Source organism: Oreochromis niloticus, linkage group LG9 (assembly GCF_001858045.2).
Source record: "Oreochromis niloticus isolate F11D_XX linkage group LG9, O_niloticus_UMD_NMBU, whole genome shotgun sequence".
NCBI lineage: Eukaryota > Metazoa > Chordata > Actinopteri > Cichliformes > Cichlidae > Oreochromis > Oreochromis niloticus.
This window is the reverse complement of record NC_031974.2, coordinates 14,655,552-14,673,816: the sequence shown is the minus strand read 5'-3', so window position 1 is coordinate 14,673,816 and position 18,265 is coordinate 14,655,552. Positions and strand designations below refer to the sequence as shown.

At 42.2% G+C, this 18,265-nt stretch overlaps 1 protein-coding gene across 5 annotated transcripts in view; it reads left to right on the top strand.

The window, feature by feature from the left end:
• Window positions 1-18,265, top strand: part of slc4a2b (solute carrier family 4 member 2b) — a 47,798-nt gene that overhangs the window by 23,046 nt on the left and 6,487 nt on the right. For 4 of the 5 annotated variants that reach the window (XM_005448996.4, XM_005448997.4, XM_005448998.4 and 1 more), the window contains 10 exons: window positions 6,813-6,981; window positions 7,070-7,305; window positions 8,127-8,251; window positions 9,114-9,334; window positions 13,237-13,373; window positions 15,893-16,073; window positions 16,167-16,302; window positions 16,991-17,192; window positions 17,276-17,381; window positions 17,876-18,060. In XM_005448996.4, coding sequence (XP_005449053.1) covers window positions 6,813-6,981; window positions 7,070-7,305; window positions 8,127-8,251; window positions 9,114-9,334; window positions 13,237-13,373; window positions 15,893-16,073; window positions 16,167-16,302; window positions 16,991-17,192; window positions 17,276-17,381; window positions 17,876-18,060 — 1,698 coding nt within the window. Of the gene's footprint in view, window positions 1-6,812; window positions 6,982-7,069; window positions 7,306-8,126; window positions 8,252-9,113; window positions 9,335-10,007; window positions 10,139-13,236; window positions 13,374-15,892; window positions 16,074-16,166; window positions 16,303-16,990; window positions 17,193-17,275; window positions 17,382-17,875; window positions 18,061-18,265 lie in introns of those variants that run through there. The other variant, XM_005449000.4, reaches the window with a different exon arrangement.

Here is an 18,265-nt window from a genome sequence, read left to right as displayed (position 1 = left end):
CTAAATTGAGTGAAAGCAAAAGTAAAAAGGAAAATGAAACCCATCAGGAAAAAAATATTAATAATGAGGATGTGGATCACAGACTCTTAATGTGGACTTTGTATGTCTGCAACACTGGACTGCCAAGTGTCATTTTGCGTGTAATGATTAGACGTAATCAGCATCTGACACAACAGCTTTTTTTTTTCCTCTTTAAAACCCTGGGATGACAACACTGCAGCTTTCTTCACACCGCGCTGTCATATCTGTGCACTAAATATGAAACTGCACTCACAGAAGGGCCTACACGAGACTCTGGGACTGTTGTGGAGAACAGCATCAATAAGTTAATAAAGAGAGAAAACTTTAACTGAGCAGAATTGATTTCAGCTTATTGGTGCTGCCCTCCACAACCGTCAGTTTCTCAGGAGGTTCCATCCCTGCTTTACAGGCTTTGGTAGGTAGAGTTTTATAAACACGGTACACCTGATTCCAATTGTTATGTTGAGGATTGCTACAAAGATATTAAAAAATCATCTTTAAACAGTACAGATGGCCTCTTGTTGCACTTTAAAATAAAACTATTCTTTGACTGTTGACTATTTCACAATCCTAATCACACAACGTCCCTTGTAACTCTTTGGGAAATTTTTGGTTGAGATTGAAATGCACACTTTGTCTTTGCAGCAGTGAACTTTGACATTTCAGTGAACTCTATAAGTGAGCCGTTGGTCGTCTGTGGTCGGGATTACCCCTGTTTTGTTTGCACTACCTCCTCCTCAACACTTTTTTTATCATTCTAGCTTCATTCTTCCTGTGACGTATATCTGACTCCCGCTGTATGTGACTCATCTCACTTGAGTTTGTAAACTCAGTTTGTCAGTTGGACATCTTCAACTTAGATAAACAGGTGTAGAAACACCACCCCAGGGTACTGTATACTACGAAATTGCGTCAGACTGATGGCTGGTAAAAGCAAAACTTTAAACATGGCCTTTTCAGTGCATGATGCAACAGGAAAGTTGTTGAAATCTGTGTTTGTAATAGAAATTTCAGCGCTGGTTGAGGTAAGAACTGAGTTACAACTCTTCTGCTTTCACACACCTGTTCTGTAAAACTGAGCACACTCTGCACTGGGATTTTTCTTGCAGTTGATTTTCTTTAAAGATATGAATTAATACAGTGACACATCAGCCACAAAGTACGACATGATCACTACAGTGTCTGCCCCCCCCGCCCCCCTTTGCTTCCAAGTGCTGACTGTGCAGGATTTGAGACTGCCTCACCACACAGATAATCTCCTGCAGCCTCCACACACTGAACGTTGGTTTCTTTCTACAACAGTCGCTGCACATGCATGCCACTTACTAAAACCTGCATTAAAAATAGCATTACATTTTTCAGCAGTCTTAGTGTAACAGATACAGTAAACTGATGGTGAAGGTAAATCTTTCACAAGTGGATAAAGGTTTTAAAATTGGCAAATACAGTCTTTGATAAACCCTTTTAGCTATGTGAAAATCACTTTTAACAAAATATATTTTTTGAGGTAAAGCTAACTAGACATGCCACTTTTAGAATGATCCATCCATCTATATTTCTTTTACTGCATATGTGGGATCAGGCTGTGCGGGAAGCAGCTTAGGCAGACTTCCCTCGCCCTGGCCACATCTTCCAGCTCATCCTGAGGGATACAGAGTTGTTCGCAAGCCAACTGAGAGAGATAATATCTTCAGTGAGTCCTGGTCTTTCCCAGGACCTGCTCCCAGTAGGACATACTTTAAATACATTGCTTAGGAATCATCCAGGAGGCATCCTAGTCAGATTCCAATGCCTAAACCAACTCAACTGGCTCCTTTTGACGCAGACAGACCTCCTCACCCCATCTCTAATGCGTGAATAATGCTTCGAAGGGAAATCTATGCTGCAACTTACAACATAATTGTAAAGTCCTTTTAACCTTATGCTGTAATCTTTCATGTGCACCTCCTGAGAAATGTAACTACACATCAGATTGACCCAGCTCACAATGGTGTGAATGGCGTGGAAGGTTGCAGTGTAGGGTTTAGAGTGGTTTCTGGTTTCGTCATAAGTCAGATTTCCCGAAAAAGTCTAAATCAAGCTTAATTGAGTCCAGGACACTCATTATGAAGGAAACTCCTTTCTGTGGGTCACGCTCTCCCCTCACTCGTGAAAAAGACCCCGATACTTAAACCCCTCCACCTGGGGTTGTAACTTTCCCCTGACCAGGAGAGGGCACTCCACCCTTTTCCAGCTGAGAACCATGATCTCTGACTTGGAGGTGCTGATTCTGATTCTCGACGTTTCATTCTTGACCACAAACTGCTCCAGTGCAAGCTGGCGGTCACCACGTGTTGAAGCCAACAGAACGACATCATCTGCAAAAAGTAATGATCAAATCTTGACCAAATTGGAGACCCTCCACCACCTGGCTACTGTTATCATGGTGTTGACTTCTACTTGACTGATGATTTAACTATATAACATTTTATATGTAATGTGATTGGATAGACTCCTGTCAGGTTGAGCCAACACAAAAGAGCTGAGCCAAAAATAAATAGGTCTTAATGTGGGTAAATAACTGAAATTCAGAGAATCACACATGACTCAGTTGCCACTGAATTAATATTAAATGCTGTAACCTAGGTGTATGCTTTAAAGTGCTATCAAAGCAGTAGAATGATAATTCCTTGAAGAGCACAGTGCAGCTATGAACACTCCTTTAGTATCCAGCCTCACATTCAACTCACTATAAACGTTTTCCTTGTCTTTACCACCTCTGTCTTTCCTGTACACCTCGCTTCCCAGTACTCCTGTCTACTTTCTTAAACATCTTGCCTATCCCACTTTTTCTCTGTCAACCTCTTTCTTTGAATACTTTCTTGTACTCCCTCAAGCCAAGTTTCTTTGACCTCTTTCCTCTGTCCAGAGGACACACCGAACACCTTCTTGACTGTCTCCCTCAGCACTACTACTGAACTTTCCCCAGTCATCTGATAACTCTTCCCTAGCACCCAGACCCCGTATCAAGTTCTCGCAGGACTCTGTGCAACGTTCTTCCTTCTTCAGCTCACAACGATTGAAATCCTAAACTGTTTTTTTTTTTTTTTTTTCCTTTTTCCTCTATATTGGATCCATTAGATTGCATTACATTAGCTTCTTCAACTGCTAATTCTCATACATGGACATAGATCATTACTTTAATAGCTGAACCACTTTTACAGGATTGAAGAGGAGTGTGCTTAGATTGAATTATGCTTGTACTAATGCATTCAAACTTCTCTCCTTTTCTGGCTAAAGCTAAAATATTAAAATGTCTTCAACTCAGTTTGGCCGGGTCTTAAACTGCACATCTCTAGCCCTGCTCTACACTTTTGGATCATGCAGTGCAAATTCAGTATTAAGAGCGTGCTTTATTGTCTGACTCAACCTTTCAGGCTCTTTTTAAATGTTTAAAAAAAGCATTGACTGTAAAATGGCTAACTTAACAGTTCTAGCTCATGCCAAAAACTGGAAATGCTTATGAAACAAACTGTTGTGTGTTTAAGGTGGAGTAAAATAATTTTTTTTTTTTCTTTTCGCCTTAATGAATATATTTGAACAACGTGCATAGACTCTTTCCAAGAGCTTGAGTTTATTTCCACACTGTTGTGTGGTTCCATGTCACGTTTGATTAGTTTCATTTAAAGTAGTCCCAAAAAAAGTAGTTTCTGTTCATCTATTTTCAGTGTGTGAAAACATGTGTCCACATGAATTAAATCAACTTTTTTAGGTTTTCCTTACCTGGATGATTGAGCGTGCATCAATCATTTAATATTCTGTTAAAAAGTCTTAAATGCTGTGGGGATGCGGGAAAAACAGCAGTATTTGTTTGTTTCTGTAATTGAGACAGACTGTAATTCACAGGTCAGATTTTAGTCACTTTTGAGTCTTTCATGTTTCTTTTTAGCCCGTTGCTTAACATTACTTCTGTCAATATTAGCCTTCAAAAAATATCTCTTTAGAAAAGTGTAAGAGGTTTAGATCATATGCACTTAAAGCACCCAGGTAAATATTTAGACTTTATGTGGAAAACGTGGGGATGAATGTCAGCGTCGGGTTTTGTTCTTGACTGTTTAAACACGGCTTGTCCTTTCAGGCCACACTTGTCCTCAAAGCGAGAATGCGAGTCTTGTTTGTTCGGCCTCGGCACAATACGCAACCTGGTGAAGGTGGCAGGCTGGGCGATAGGGCTCTGATTATGGTATCACGAGGCTTTGATAAGCAGGGGGAGAGGGATATCTCCTGCCTGCAGTTCTTTAATAGAGGTGCTGAGTGAAGTAAGAGGTCCAGTTTTGTCATGGTGGAGGGCGCTGACGCTTGTTGTCACCAAAAGCCGTGCTTTTGATAAAGCTCACGTCATGAGCGAGGTAAGTCATTAAACTGCAGAAGAAGTGTTGATCTTATTCTATTTACTCGGTTTTTTTTTTTTTGTTTGTTTTTTGTTTTCTGGTCAGTTTTCATTCTACTCTGCTTCTCTCAGCTTGTTCTCGTACGTGCTGCCGGTTGTGGAAAATTCTTGCACCCCTTCGAGAATCCCTCACACGTTGCTTCCACCTCGAGGGATTCACCGTGAAACCATGATATGAATGAGGGCCCTGTAAAAACAAACAACCAGATCATTTAGCTACACTCTGAGGGCTTCACTTGTCCGGATAATGCGCTGCAGGGTTTTGGATCAGTCGCCTAATTAAGTGCTGAACGGTTGATGGTGATGTGGATGCAGGCTGATGCTTCAGAGTAAAGTTCATAGCAAAATGTTGACTGGATAATGTCACAAATCTGCTTGGTTATTGGCCCATAAGGCTGAATTCTTGACTCTGGAGGTCACTTAGGTGCAGTGAGTCTGCTCACTCCTCTTTTTAGGCACTTGTAAAATAAGGGGGGGGGTCTATGAGAAATTGAACCTTGGGTCAATATTGAAGGTTTGCTTGAAAGCCTTTCATTTTCAGCCCGTCCTCCGTTCAGCAGAGGGCTGCTGTCACCTTTGTGTGGCATGCAAAAAGAAGCACTGCATGGTGTTACAGGCTATGGGAGTCAGTTTTCCACACTCCTCCTGCACATGCCTGCATGTCTGATCATCTGTTGACCTTTAATTATGATTAACCAGAAAGTTTCCCGCTTACATTTTCTCATCTCGATGGATTTCATAAGCTTCGTGTGTCTAGGGGACCTTTGTACATCACACAGGTGCTGTAGAAGGTGTAGAAAATGTGATGTGAGCTATAAAAAAACTATAAAAATATTTTACAGCGTGCTTGTAACAACCCATTTTTGTTGTCTTAATTCAAGCAAGTTGAAAGACGGTGATTTTTATTACGAGTAGTTAAACTGAAGTTTTGTAGTTTAAATACTTTTCTGATGGGTTTAATAACAATAAGAGTTAAGTACCATCTGTGCCAAGACTTTGTGCCTTGACACGAAACTATCATCACGTTTCCTATTGCTCCCTGCCTAATGTAGGACCAACATGTTGGGTGTCCTGGGAACTATTTAACAGAGTGTCAAATGACTTGCGATCCCCAAGTTTTGCCACAGGAAGGGTTCACTGCAGGATCTGAGCACACCTGCTGAATGATGTCTGAGCAGGTACTCTTGTCATATCGCTGCAGTCCATCCTTTTCCCAATATCCCACCGGGAGAGACGGAGCAGGGCTCAGCGGGCTACTGCGTCGTGCTGCAGGAAAACAGATCTCTTATCACCCACGTGATCCCTGTTGGAACTGATCAAAGCTCATGGCTATTGTTTCCGACTTTAAAGCTCATGTTGAAGAAGAGATGACCTAACTGATGTGTTCACAGCTAGGACAGAACGCCCTCTAGTGGTGGTTTTAAGTGAGAGGCGCACACTTGTTCATTCTGCATCCTGAAAACCCAGCTCATTCTTAGAAATATGCATATCCCTTCTAACATAGGGCGAGAGGCGGGGTACACCCTGGACAGGTTGCCAATCTGAAGCAGGGCTAAAACGGACATTAAAATGTTTTCTCTTCCTGCTTCTTAAAAGTTTTAATGTAGGTAGCGTAGTGCTGGATTACTGTAGTAGTGTAATGCTTTATGGATAAAAGCTTTGGGTCACACCTCTTAATATTTGGGTTTAATAACAATATTAAACCCATGTTTTCAGTCTCAGGTGTATGCAGTCTGCCTTCACAAACATTTGTGTAAGAACGGGTTCTTTTAAAGAGCTCGTCGTTTAGGAGCCACAGCAACTCAGCCACAAAATAGCAGACCATGTAAAGTTACACAGCGGGGTCACTGAGCGCTGAGGTGCATATTGGGTAATAGTTGCCAACATTCTCCAAATCTCTGACATTCACATCAGCGCAAAAACTATGCAGGGAGCTTCATGTCCTTGGTTTCCACAGCCCGTATAGGTGGGCCCAGTACTTCTATGCACACGACATGTTGAATTATGGTTTACAACACACAAGTGCAAACCGTGGCTGCACATGTCTTCTTATTGAAGCTGCTAACACCACAAAGTGCAAACAAAACAACTCCTGTGAGTCTGTACTGCTACTTAATTCCATCAGATGCAGGTTTTTTTTGTAATAAATATGCTGGCCATCCCTGGTTTTTAACTGCCTTACCATGAAATATCAGTACAGAGTTCAAGACTGTCAGAATTGGAGGAACTTTATTAATCAACATTCAGTTGATTCACTACAAAAACACGAGTTAAAAAATGAATTTTTTCATGATTTTATGATGATCGAATTTCCTCATTCTTATTTCACTGCTGTCTTGTTTATTTTCGTCTTTTGTTGCAGCCAGAAGCTCCTGCTGCTTCATCACTACACGGGTCTCCACGCCCAGAAGAGGAGGATGATGGGGACCTGAATAAAGCCTTGGGTGTCCAGCGCTTCCAGCAGATCCTCAGGCCTGCTGCTGCTGTGCCTGATAAGGAGCACCACATTTACCATGAAGAAGACATTGAATGTGAGCGTGCAGAAGCTTCATAAAGCATGGAGTTGCTTTCAGTTGTGTGTGAAAAGCTCTGAGATTGATGTATTTATCTGTGTTGCAGACCACCGACACTCCTCTCACCACATCCACCGGCCTCTGTCCAAACTGCCCTCTGACGTACGCAGGAGGAAGGGCAGCAAGAAAAAGAAGAAGGATAAAGATCACAAAAGCAGCCAACCTCCCTGCAGTGTCCCCATAGAGGAAGGAGAAGATGAGGAAGAAGAGGAAGAGGAGGGGACGGAGCTAAATTCTGTTCTGTCAGAGCGATCTGAGTCAGAGAGATCCAAAGATGTGGAGGTAATCATTTTATTATTTGATTCATTTTAGGCTTTTTGGGAGCGAATAAGATAAAACCCCACAAGAAGCATTATTAGATACAAAAAATATCCTCTGATGATTTGAGGAAATGTTCAACCATTAAACAGCCAAATTAAATGACATTTAAATGTGGTTTAAAAAACCAACACAAATTTGCTTTGAGAAAATGGAACGATGTGATGTAACTTTTCTCTTTTAAACCAAATTAAAACCTGCTGTGTACCTTTAGGCTTGTTCTAATTCAGGGTTAATTAAAAGCTTGAATTATGTTGAATTCAGGCTTTCGCAATAGTCTGACAACTTTTCACCTTCTATATTCTACTTTAAACATAAAGAGACTTTTATTTTATTTTATTTTTTTTAAAGGCCATGATTTGCTGACCAGGTCTAGACCAGAATAAATGTTCATGGGTTCCTGAGGTTTGGTGGATTTTGAGAAGAAACTCTATACTCTTAAACAAACACTCATCAACACTGGGCAGGCAAAATCCCCCCTTTTAATAGAAGGGAATGTCAAACAGAGTCAGACTCGTAGTGGGCGGCCATTTGCCTCGACCCACTTGAATGAGTTCGCATAAAATCAACAAATAGTAATCATATGATTGCATGAAACTTTTTGCTCCCTTTTAATTCATACTGACATCCAGCAACATCTAAATAACTCTGATTTATGTGCAAAAGTCTCCACAGGCTTTCTTTCTCCATTGTCTGGATGTGAGAGACGTTCGATTTATCTGATTTATTTATTTTTGACCGTGTTACAGAAAGCAGCACTCTCATGCTCCAGTTTCCCTCCACAGTTCTTTGTTTCCGAAGATGACCATGCATCTAAAAGTGTCAAAGAGAGCCCACACTCGGTCCGAAAGCTCGACATCGTACCGCAGTCCGGTGTGGGAGGTGAACATGAAGACGCAACTTCCACAGAGTGAGTCAAGTCTGCTTCATAGACTTTAAAAAAGAAGTGAAAAAGGGCGTGATTGTTAGGTTGGTAATCATGCCTTACCTGCTGTGATGACTGCTTAATGCATGTTTTTGTCTTTTTTTGATGAAATGTCCTCACAACCATCCTGTTTGGGTGAGAGCACTGAGGCTCACGCCTGTTCGGGGGGCGGGGGTGTACGATGTACTGTACGTTACCATGTCTCAGGCATCCAGTGAGCCTGCTGGGCATGATCAGATGGACCAGAGTAATCCTGTCCTCAGAGACCCATATATCACCTGTTGCTACTCAGCAGCCCAGACTCCACCTATGACATTTACTTTCTTCCTTTTTAAAGAAATCTGAGCTTGAAAGAAGCTGCACATACACCTTTTGCTTATTTTGAGTCAATTAGAGATCAGCTTAACCGCAGAAGATTTGTCTTTAAAAACATTCTTACCTAAAGAGGAGGAAGTTGACTTAAAGACGAGGTTGTAAAGTAGCGTTTACGCTAGACGGTAAGTTAATTATGTCTATTTTTGCTGGATATGTGTTGTTAAAATTCTTTGTCCTCTGTCCGCTTTTTCGCTTTTTGCAGCTAAATGTGTAACTTGCACCTTGCATGCATTTATCAGAGTAGGAGAAGCAGTAGAAGGCTGTAATACTACGACAATGTTAGTCCTGTTAAAACGAAGAAAATAAGTATTGGGAGCGTTTTTATGTGTGGTTGAGTGTGCACAGTTTCCAGTTTTTAAGGGGGAAATGTCAAATCCTAAAGATAAAACCTGAAAAACAATCCTTCCTTTTTCACTTGTTTATTTTTTAGCTCTTTTTTTTTTTTACTTCTGATCTTTCTGCTCTTCTTTAGTAAACTGCCTTCATCTGAGCCCTCCAGCCCCACTGCCCAGTCAGTCCCAGCCGAGCACACGCCGCTGACCCGCGTCTCCTCCGCCAGCCGCAGTTACGACCTGACAGAGCGTCGACGCACGGGCAACATGACGGGTGCCGAGCAGGCCAAGTACCAGCGCATCCCCACTGATGAGAGCGAAGCTCAGACGCTGGCCTCTGCTGACCTGGACGGCATCAAGAGTGAGTGCGAATCATTTGGCAAGCAGATACTAACCATTGCTTAAGTTCGAGCCTACACCAACTAAAAGTGTAAAGGGGTATTGGACATAGGTGCCCTCCACCTAGCCTTCTGTGGTCGTTTGAGGGGTGTGTTTGAAGGAAACGCACTTTGAGCGTTGATTGAAGTGAGATGTAATGTGAGCAATAAAGCGTTTCTCTCCTGGTTTTTTTTTTTTTTATTGGCTGTTGATTTGGTTAAAAAAGAGGACTCGTTAACTCTTTATGTTTTGTGTATTCTGGTGAATATGTAGCATCTTTAGTATCTGTATACTGGGATCACCAGAGGCTCACATGACTGCTTGTATGTAAAATGAGCTCCTTGTAATGATAAACCCAACAGATAATCATCTCCCTACTCTGCAGTTTCTGTCTGCTTTACAAAATGATGATTGTTACAGCTTGCAAGGTTGGGGAAAAAAATAGTACAAAGTATACTTACCTGCTCAGCAGTACACAGTGACTTATTGTTAAACGTAGAAAGACGTGAAAGGAGATGTTTTCTTAAAAAAGCCAAGAGTGATTAAACAGCAAAATCCAACAAATCTCAGGCTGTAAAGGTGTGTTATTGTTTCGGCATCCCTGAGTCTGCTGGGGGCCATGTGACTTAAATTTCGTCATCAGGTGAAGAGTGCAGGGCTTTGTGTGCACAAAAGAGTGCTTGCCAGCTTTTTGCGCATGTCCAGACTCTTATGAGGAGAGACAATAGACTACAGTGCATCAACTCTGCACACACTCTTCAGGTGGATTCCAGAGAAAGCACAACAGGTATGACTACTCGTCTGTGGTGTCTCCAGCTGTCTGTGTCTGCTTTACTCTTTGCCTAAGACTAAGTATTTATACGTAGTTTGTGGGCAAAATGTCTGAGGTGATGGATCCATTAGAGTATTTTATTTTATTTATTAGCAAAAAATCCATCCGTTGCTTTAATTGTTTTATTCAACAAAACTAATAAGGTTGTCATAGGTAGAGAGGTGGGATACAGGTCATTGCAGTGATACAGATAACCACATATTTAGAATCATCAATTAACTTAACATGGATGTCTCTGGACTGTAAATGCAAAAAAAGAAAACAGTCCCATTGATGGTTAATCAATGGGACTGTTTTCTTTTTTTGTAATAGACTCACTTTTTTTGTTTTTTATCCTGGTGTGAAAATGTTTCATGGATAATAAAGATAAATCCCCTGGATTTCCTGCTTCTAAATTAATATAAAACTGATGTTATTGTAGTCTTCTTTTGGCTGATTCAAAATCCCGCAGCGAGAATATCACCCCATTAGAGCACTTCACTGTCAGACTGTGGGCTTACTTGTTGGATCGTACAGTAATTAAAAGTAAAATGGGAGGAAGAGCCTTCAGGCTTCAATCTGAATTTGGGAAACAGACACCCTCTTTACTTTTAAGAACAGGCTTAAAACTTTCCTTTTTGATAAAGCTTCAAGATGGGGCTGGATTAGATGACCCTGAACCCTCCTGTAGTTACGCTGCAATAAGCCTAGGCCTCTGTGGGCTTCCCACTATGCTTCTTCTTCACTCATTTCTTTTCACTGTATTTGCATTAGCAATTATTAAACTGGCACTCCACAGTGTGTCTTTGTCCTGTCTTTCTCCGCACACCCTAACTGTCAGATGGCCGCTCCTTCCCAAGCCTGGTTCTGCGGAAGATTTCTTCCTGTTAAAAGGGAGTTTTTCCTTCCCACAGTCGCCAAGCGCTTGTTCAGAGGGGCTGTGTGATTGTTGGTTTTCTATCTAATATTTTAGGATCTTTGCCTTGCAATAAAAGTGCCTTGATGTGAGTAGATTATTTTTTGTTTTCAGGAAATCTCCTAAGTGCACCTTTTACAAAAAGTTCAAAACTTTTGTCTAAACACACTCTTGGGAATGTCATTTAAAAATATGGTATTAGATTACGCATTACTCTTTCTTATAGATATCATTTGCTGTTAATCTTCACCAGCATTAACACAAACTTTGTACTTTGTACTAAAACATGTTCTGAGTGTTAAAGAAGTTGGAGAAATGATTAAATACAGCTGAACTGATACTTGGTCACTTTGCTTAGATTCCTTTGCAAACATCAGGGTGAAGGTGTGGGGCCCTTCTCTGTTTGACTGCAGACTGCTTTCCACTGCCCTGTGACATTCCCGGCCCCAAGCCCAGCGTGGGGTGGCGTCCAGGGCCGAGCTGATTTGCGTGAGGGAGCCGACCCCTCTGCAGAGAGCAGCAGCTTATCAGAAACTGTGGCAGACAGGCCTGCATTATTAAATTAGCTGTTCCCTCTGTCAGCTGAGGCCCCTGGACTCGGGTCTGAGCCAACATGGTGGCTAATTGTTAAATCCTGACCTCTGTTTCCAACCTTTAATCATTAAAGGAGTGAAACCAGAGGAAGAATTAAGTAGACCCGAGGGCCAAAACAAGGCAGCTGAGGATGGAAGTGTGGGCGTGATATTTGGTCATTATGAAAGAGATGAGCCTGCAAACAGGTTCACTGTCACATACTTTCTGTCCTCTTTTATCTACCTCCCGCCTCCCTAAATCATCCTGGGAAAGTGTCTGTCTCTGGCTGCCGCTCAACAATAGGAATTATTAGATCACTGTCCCTCCCCTTTTGTTCGACCCGAGCAAATTAGCACCTCTGCTCACTGATGCATTCTGATAGCTTCAGCCCCCGCGGGGGTCAGGAGCCGGTCAAGAAGTGGCGACTTTTTCCAATTTGTCAAAACAAGTCCCACACTTCAGTTTGAGCAGCGAGGAGGGAGGAGGGTTGGGGGTCACGCAGTAAGGTGGCTGCGCCAGTGCCAGATGCTCTCGATGCCTGCAGCAGAAACCCTCCTCTTCCTTAACGCCAGTCAGGGCTCATTTTTCCTACAGGTTCTGCCCCAAAGTGCAGGCAAACATCATGTAGCGACTTGACAAGGGGCCCTCCCAATAAAACCTGAAGGTTGTACAAGTGACGCGAGAACGAACGAGGTAGCAGATGAAAATCTCAGTTCTGGACAGAATTTCTTCTTTTGTTCTTGCAAGGCCTGCTGGGTTATCAGATAATGAGTTAAAGCCTTGATGAAGAACCAGAAAAGCCTCAGTGTTTTTTACATAGGATATGCAAGCTCTGATAATGGTAAGCTTTGATATTTCTAAGGAAAATTTCACTTGTTTTTGTTTTGAATGTGTTTTAACTTATTTACAGATCAATTTAGAATAAACAGGATGTTACAACAAGTTTGAAAAACGGAGTAGAAGTCCTGAAAATATAATAAACTTGGATGTTGTGGTTGTATGTTTGAGTGAGCTCAGAGAAAAGGTGCTTGTTCATCAGATGCAGACTGTCCTTTAAGGCTGATGTGAGCTTTGCTGTTAAATGATCCGGTTTTCATGGCAGTTAATGCATTTAAATGTGAGACGGGGGCGAGGCTCCCTTATGGTCTCCAAAATAGTGTTTTAGTGTTAGAACCTAAGTAATTGGATGTCTGTTGCATATTTCTTGTTGAAGAGCAGCTCTGTTCATGTGAAGTTGTCATCTCCTCGGTTTCTGAATTAAACTTGAATGAATCAGCGGGTCTGTTGATCTTTGAACTTCGAACACCTGACAGAACCATTTATGCTCGCAGTGTTGTCTCTGTCATCACGTTTCTTTCTCCTCATCCTTTCAGTGCCTGGTGTGTTGCCAGCATGAGTAACTCTACTCCTTTAGATACAAAGCAAAGAGGCCTGTGATTAAATGGGCTGAGATTTAAAAGGGTGGAAGGTCAATGTGTGCCAACTCTGGGCTAAAGAAACAAAATGTGCGATACAAACTAAAGACCTGATGCTGTTGTGTTGCATGGAGCTACAATTTGCTGCATGTTTATTTCCGTTACTCCAGGTCATCGCTTTGAAGATGTTCCTGGCATGCGCCGACACCTGGTCCGGAAGAGCACCAAGAACCAAGTGGTGCACATCGGGAAGGACCACAAGGAGCCGACCACTCGCAGTCGCAAGCAGGATCGCACCCCCCATGAGGTGAGACAGCACCTCGCACACTGAAGTCGCATAGGGGCCCTTAAATTGATGTTGTTAGTAAGCACTGCAGGGGGAGGAGCTCCTGCGTTTATTGTAAAGAACAGTCAACAACACGAAGATTAATAACTAGGTTTCAGTTAGACGAAAATATAAACTGATCATGCAATGATATACAGGTCCTTCTCAAAAAATTTGCATATTGTGATAAAGTTCATTATTTCCTGTAATTCGTTGATTCAGATGATTAGGTTAATAGCTCGTTTAGAGAACCTTTTCATGATATGCTAATTTTTTGAGATAGGAATTTTGGGTTTTCATGATTTATGTTTGCCAAAATCATCAATATTAAAACAATGAAAGGCTTGAACGACTTCAGTTGTGTGTAATGAATCCAAAATATATGAAAGTCTAATGTTTATCAGTACATTACAGGAAATGATGAACTTTATCACAATATGCTAATTTTTTGAGAAGGACCTGTATATGTATAAAAATCTGCATTTGGGGGAATTTATTTAAGCAATGTTTTGTGCATTTTGTTAGAGGAAATGCAAAAGGGGACTAAGTAGAGAGATAGGGGGCAAAGGGGTCCTTGGCGTTAATGTTGAAATTTTTTTAACCATTCATTTATCAGGATGGTCGGATTTGAAGGATTTTAAGAAACTGCATAAAAATCTTAGTAGATCCCAATTATGAATGTGCTATAATAAGGCTGGATTAAGAATAGGGTCTTTAAAATAGCTTGTGTAGTTTGACCGACACTTTAAATGAGATAAAGATGGCGAGATAAAACTGAGGAAAGTCAGAGTTTGAAATGGAAGCTGTCATCACTTCAATGAAAGATTAAGAGTTTCTTTGATTTTTCAAATGATTTCTTTACCTCAGGCATCTTTGGAAGAGATGAGTTTAAAGACGAGCGGCTTTTAAAAGTGAAAATCTTCCACTTTTGTAGTGAAGTAAACAAACACGTTTGTGTGGTCAGAAAGTAAATAGCAGGGCTTTTAAACCCAGTCGCAATTGGTTGGCTCTGTTTTCTACATCAGATTTCAAATCCTTCAAATTCCACGAAATGTTTTCTCTTCTTTCGCTCTCAAATTTAGCAGTGGCTCGACTCTTTTGTCGATGGGCCGGGGAGAGAAGGAGACAATTAAAAATGAATGAGTTCGTTCTTTCCTTTCACACACGGAAAGGGGAAAAAAAAGAGGGGAGCTTGGGTAACCAGACACTGGGAGCTCCTGAGAAAGGGGGAGCTATGTTTTATTAACACGCACACACAGATTCTCATACGCAGCTCCGAGCCCCCAGCAGCCCCAGTAAACAACAGGTCCCTGTCAGGTGTGTGTGATGAGGAAGAACTACCTGTGTGGGTATGTGTGTGAAAGTGAAGGTCCCGTCCTTTGTGGCGCTGTCGGTCGGGTCAGTGTTTGAGTCGTTTCCTGCACCGTTTCCAGCCGGCGGTTCTGTACCGCTCTGCCTCGTGGACAGAAGGCATCCACGGACACAGAGAGATGGCTCGTCACCAGAAGGTGAGGCTGGATGGCCGGCAAGAGTCAGGTTTGACCCTGTGTGAGCGTGACTTCACAGGCATGCAGCAGGGAATAGGGGAATATTTTGCAGCTTGTTTTTTTGGACATCATTACTCGGAGGACTTCGACTGACCAGCATGGCGTGATTAATCTCTCCCTAACAGATCCTGGAAGCTGAGAGACTGCTGCTGCTGATGCACAGCAGTCGTTGTAGTTGTTTTGAAAGTGCAGGTGGTGTGTAAATTGCTTCTCACTTAAATGTGTTTACAACTACATTAAAGCATGCTTGAAATGGTTATTTACATTGTAGTTACTGCTTTTAAGCTTATATTTTGGTGTTGAAAGAAGCTTTTTGACAAATGTATTGTAGGAAACTACAAGTTTTTACAGTTATAAAAACTGCTTTTGGATGCTCAAGGGGAAGAGAGGTTAAGGCAGTACAGATTCTACTGTTAAAACTTAGAAGATTAAGGATTAACAACACTGATCTTTGCGTGCTGAGTGTTTTTTTTTTTTTTTTTTTTTTTTTTTTTTAGATGGCTCACTTCTTGAAAGCGTGAATCACAAAATTTTCCCCCTCCTCATTTCTTAGGTTTTGAGCAGATATGTGAACATAGCAGGAATCAGAAATGTTAGCGCCAACATTTTTAAATGTATCGTGTTTAAATTTAACAAAGTTAACGGTCCTCCTGCTGTGTATTCTAGCTTTATCCTGTGCCTCTTTTAATATGCTTAAGTGAATGATGGGTCTCTTCATCCACCACCATAGCTCCTTTCTCCTTCAGGTGTGGAGACATCCTTGAGCATGGCATTTGAGATTGATTGCAGGTCACAAGCTGAAGGATCGAGGGCAGATAAGATGAGGCACAAAACTGAGAAATGAGAAAAGCTGGACAAACTGACCAGTCAGAGTGCTTTACTCACTGTTTCTGAGTGTTTGGCACTAATGTGCATGTGATGACGTGTGGACCGTATGCATGTAAATCACCTCAGGTGTTTGTGGAGCTGAACGAGCTGACAATGGACAAGAACCAGGAGATGCAGTGGAAGGAGACAGCTCGTTGGATCAAGTTTGAGGAAGATGTTGAAGAGGAGACGGACCGCTGGGGGAAGCCTCACGTCGCTTCGCTGTCTTTCCGCAGTTTGCTGGAACTCAGAAAGACCATCTCCCACGGTAAAGAGACGAACTCAGTTTGTTTGTGTAAGCTGTGCAAGTTTCCTGTTTGGTCCATAGACGACTGAGTTCAGCTTGCTTGTGTATTTGCAGGTGCGGTGCTGCTGGACCTGGACCAGAAGACCCTGCCTGGCATCGCCCACCAGGTGGTGGAACAGATGATTATTTCTGACCAGATCAAAGCTGAGGACCGAGCCAACGTCCTCAGAGCCCTGCTGCTCAAACACAGGTGACTGGCAGCGCCTCAGCGCTACAAATAAGCTAGCAGAGATTTCATCTTACAGAGGGATTCGGTGCCATTTGAGGTGAACCTGTTCTTGTTAATGGTCTGAAAAAATGTTGCAACTGCTGTGCACTGCAGTGGTGATGATGTCTCAAGGTAGTTGAGTAAAAAAATTGCAAGGTGTGCAAAATGGAGACTGGGTATATGTATGTGCACACACTAGCTTCAGCTTTTCACGGACTATTCTGCTGCTGTTGGGAATTTCTTTAGAAGTGAAGTATCCTGAACATTGAATTTAACTCATTTTTGCAAAAACATGTTAACTGCATGTTGGGAAATAAGAAGAAAGTTGCCTAAAGAGAGAGTAGCTTCCGAAAGAAGATAAAGCCCAGTGTAAGATAAATAAGGATTATTTTAATCAGTGACTCATGCAAACAACTCTAGTGGAGTGGAAAAAAAAAAAAAAAATATGGAGGTGGAAATGAGATTACGTCAACTTTACGTCAACTCCCTGAAGGAGTCATAAAAAACCCTTGTGATAATCAGCAGTGTTTGCATTAATCATGGAAGCTGGTTAAACTGTGTTTTCTTTTCCTCACCGCTACACACTTCCTGCTATTAGATGGCTTCATGCTTGGTCACTACCTCTCCTCCTCCTGTTCAACCTCTCTCTCCCCACCTCTGCCTCCCCTAGTCACCCGAGCGATGAGAAGGAGCACAGTAGCCATTTCCCCAGGAACATCTCCGCAGCCAGCCTCGGCAGTCTGATAGCGCATCACCACAGTGCCAACCACACCAACCAGACAGAGCCGACAGTGACCGACCCCCTCATGGGCACAGTTCGCGGTACGGGGGACACAGACACGCACATCGACATGGAGAAGAATGAAGTGCAGGTAAGTCCGAGTCTGCCGAGTTTGCAGAATATCACAGGGATCTTTGTCATCCTTATTTACACTTCCTGTGTTGTTTCCGGCAGAGAGAGCCGAGCATCGGACCTGGCATGCATCGGTCCAAGTCCAAACATGAACTGAAGCTGCTGGAGAAGATTCCTGAAAATGCCGAGGCTACAGTGGTCCTCGTAGGTAAGTTACTAATCTTACTAGAGTACACACAAGCTCTCTGTCCATGAACTTCTACACCATCAGCAGTTTTGGCACACAGGTACATCTTAGGCCCCTGAAGGTTCTCATCTATATCACATAATATGATGACACGTTGCCTAGCAACCATCAATCAACAGGCTAAGATTACCCATTTAGAGGTTTTTATGCACCTACAACACTTTTATAAAAGCATGTTATAAATTTAATGTCATGACAGTAACATCTAATTTATACCCAGAAAAACTTGAATTATATATGACATCATCATGTTCCCCAGCAACCACCTAGAAACAGATTTAAAATCACAGGCCAGGTAATGCTGTACCACTAGGTTGTTTTTTTTTTTTTTTTTTTTTTTTAAATAACTACAGTTGGTCTAAAAACAGGTTACTACTTACAAAACTTCGTGACTTTGCCTTTGGTTGCATGTAGTGCTTTCTGCACGCTGACGATCATGTCCTGTGGTTTCCCAGGCAGCGTGGACTTCCTGGAGCAGCCCACCATGGCGTTTGTGCGGCTGCAAGAAGCGGTGGAGCTGGAGTCCGTCCTGGAAGTGCCAGTGCCGGTCAGATTCCTCTTTGTTCTGCTGGGACCCGCCACTACGAGCATGGACTACCACCAGATAGGACGTTCCATCTCCACCCTCATGTCTGACAAGGTGAGTGATGGTGCTGATTTAGACAAGGGGGGGCAAAAATAAGGCCCTGGAGCCAGGATCGGCCCAGCAAAGACTCTTGGCCCACTGATCAACTTTGGAAAATGTGAAGGAGGACATAGAAGAATTTTACATTTATATGAAATAAAATAACACCTGTAGGTTTCTGTTGACACCAATGATGTTGGGTAAATTTGTTTATTTCTGC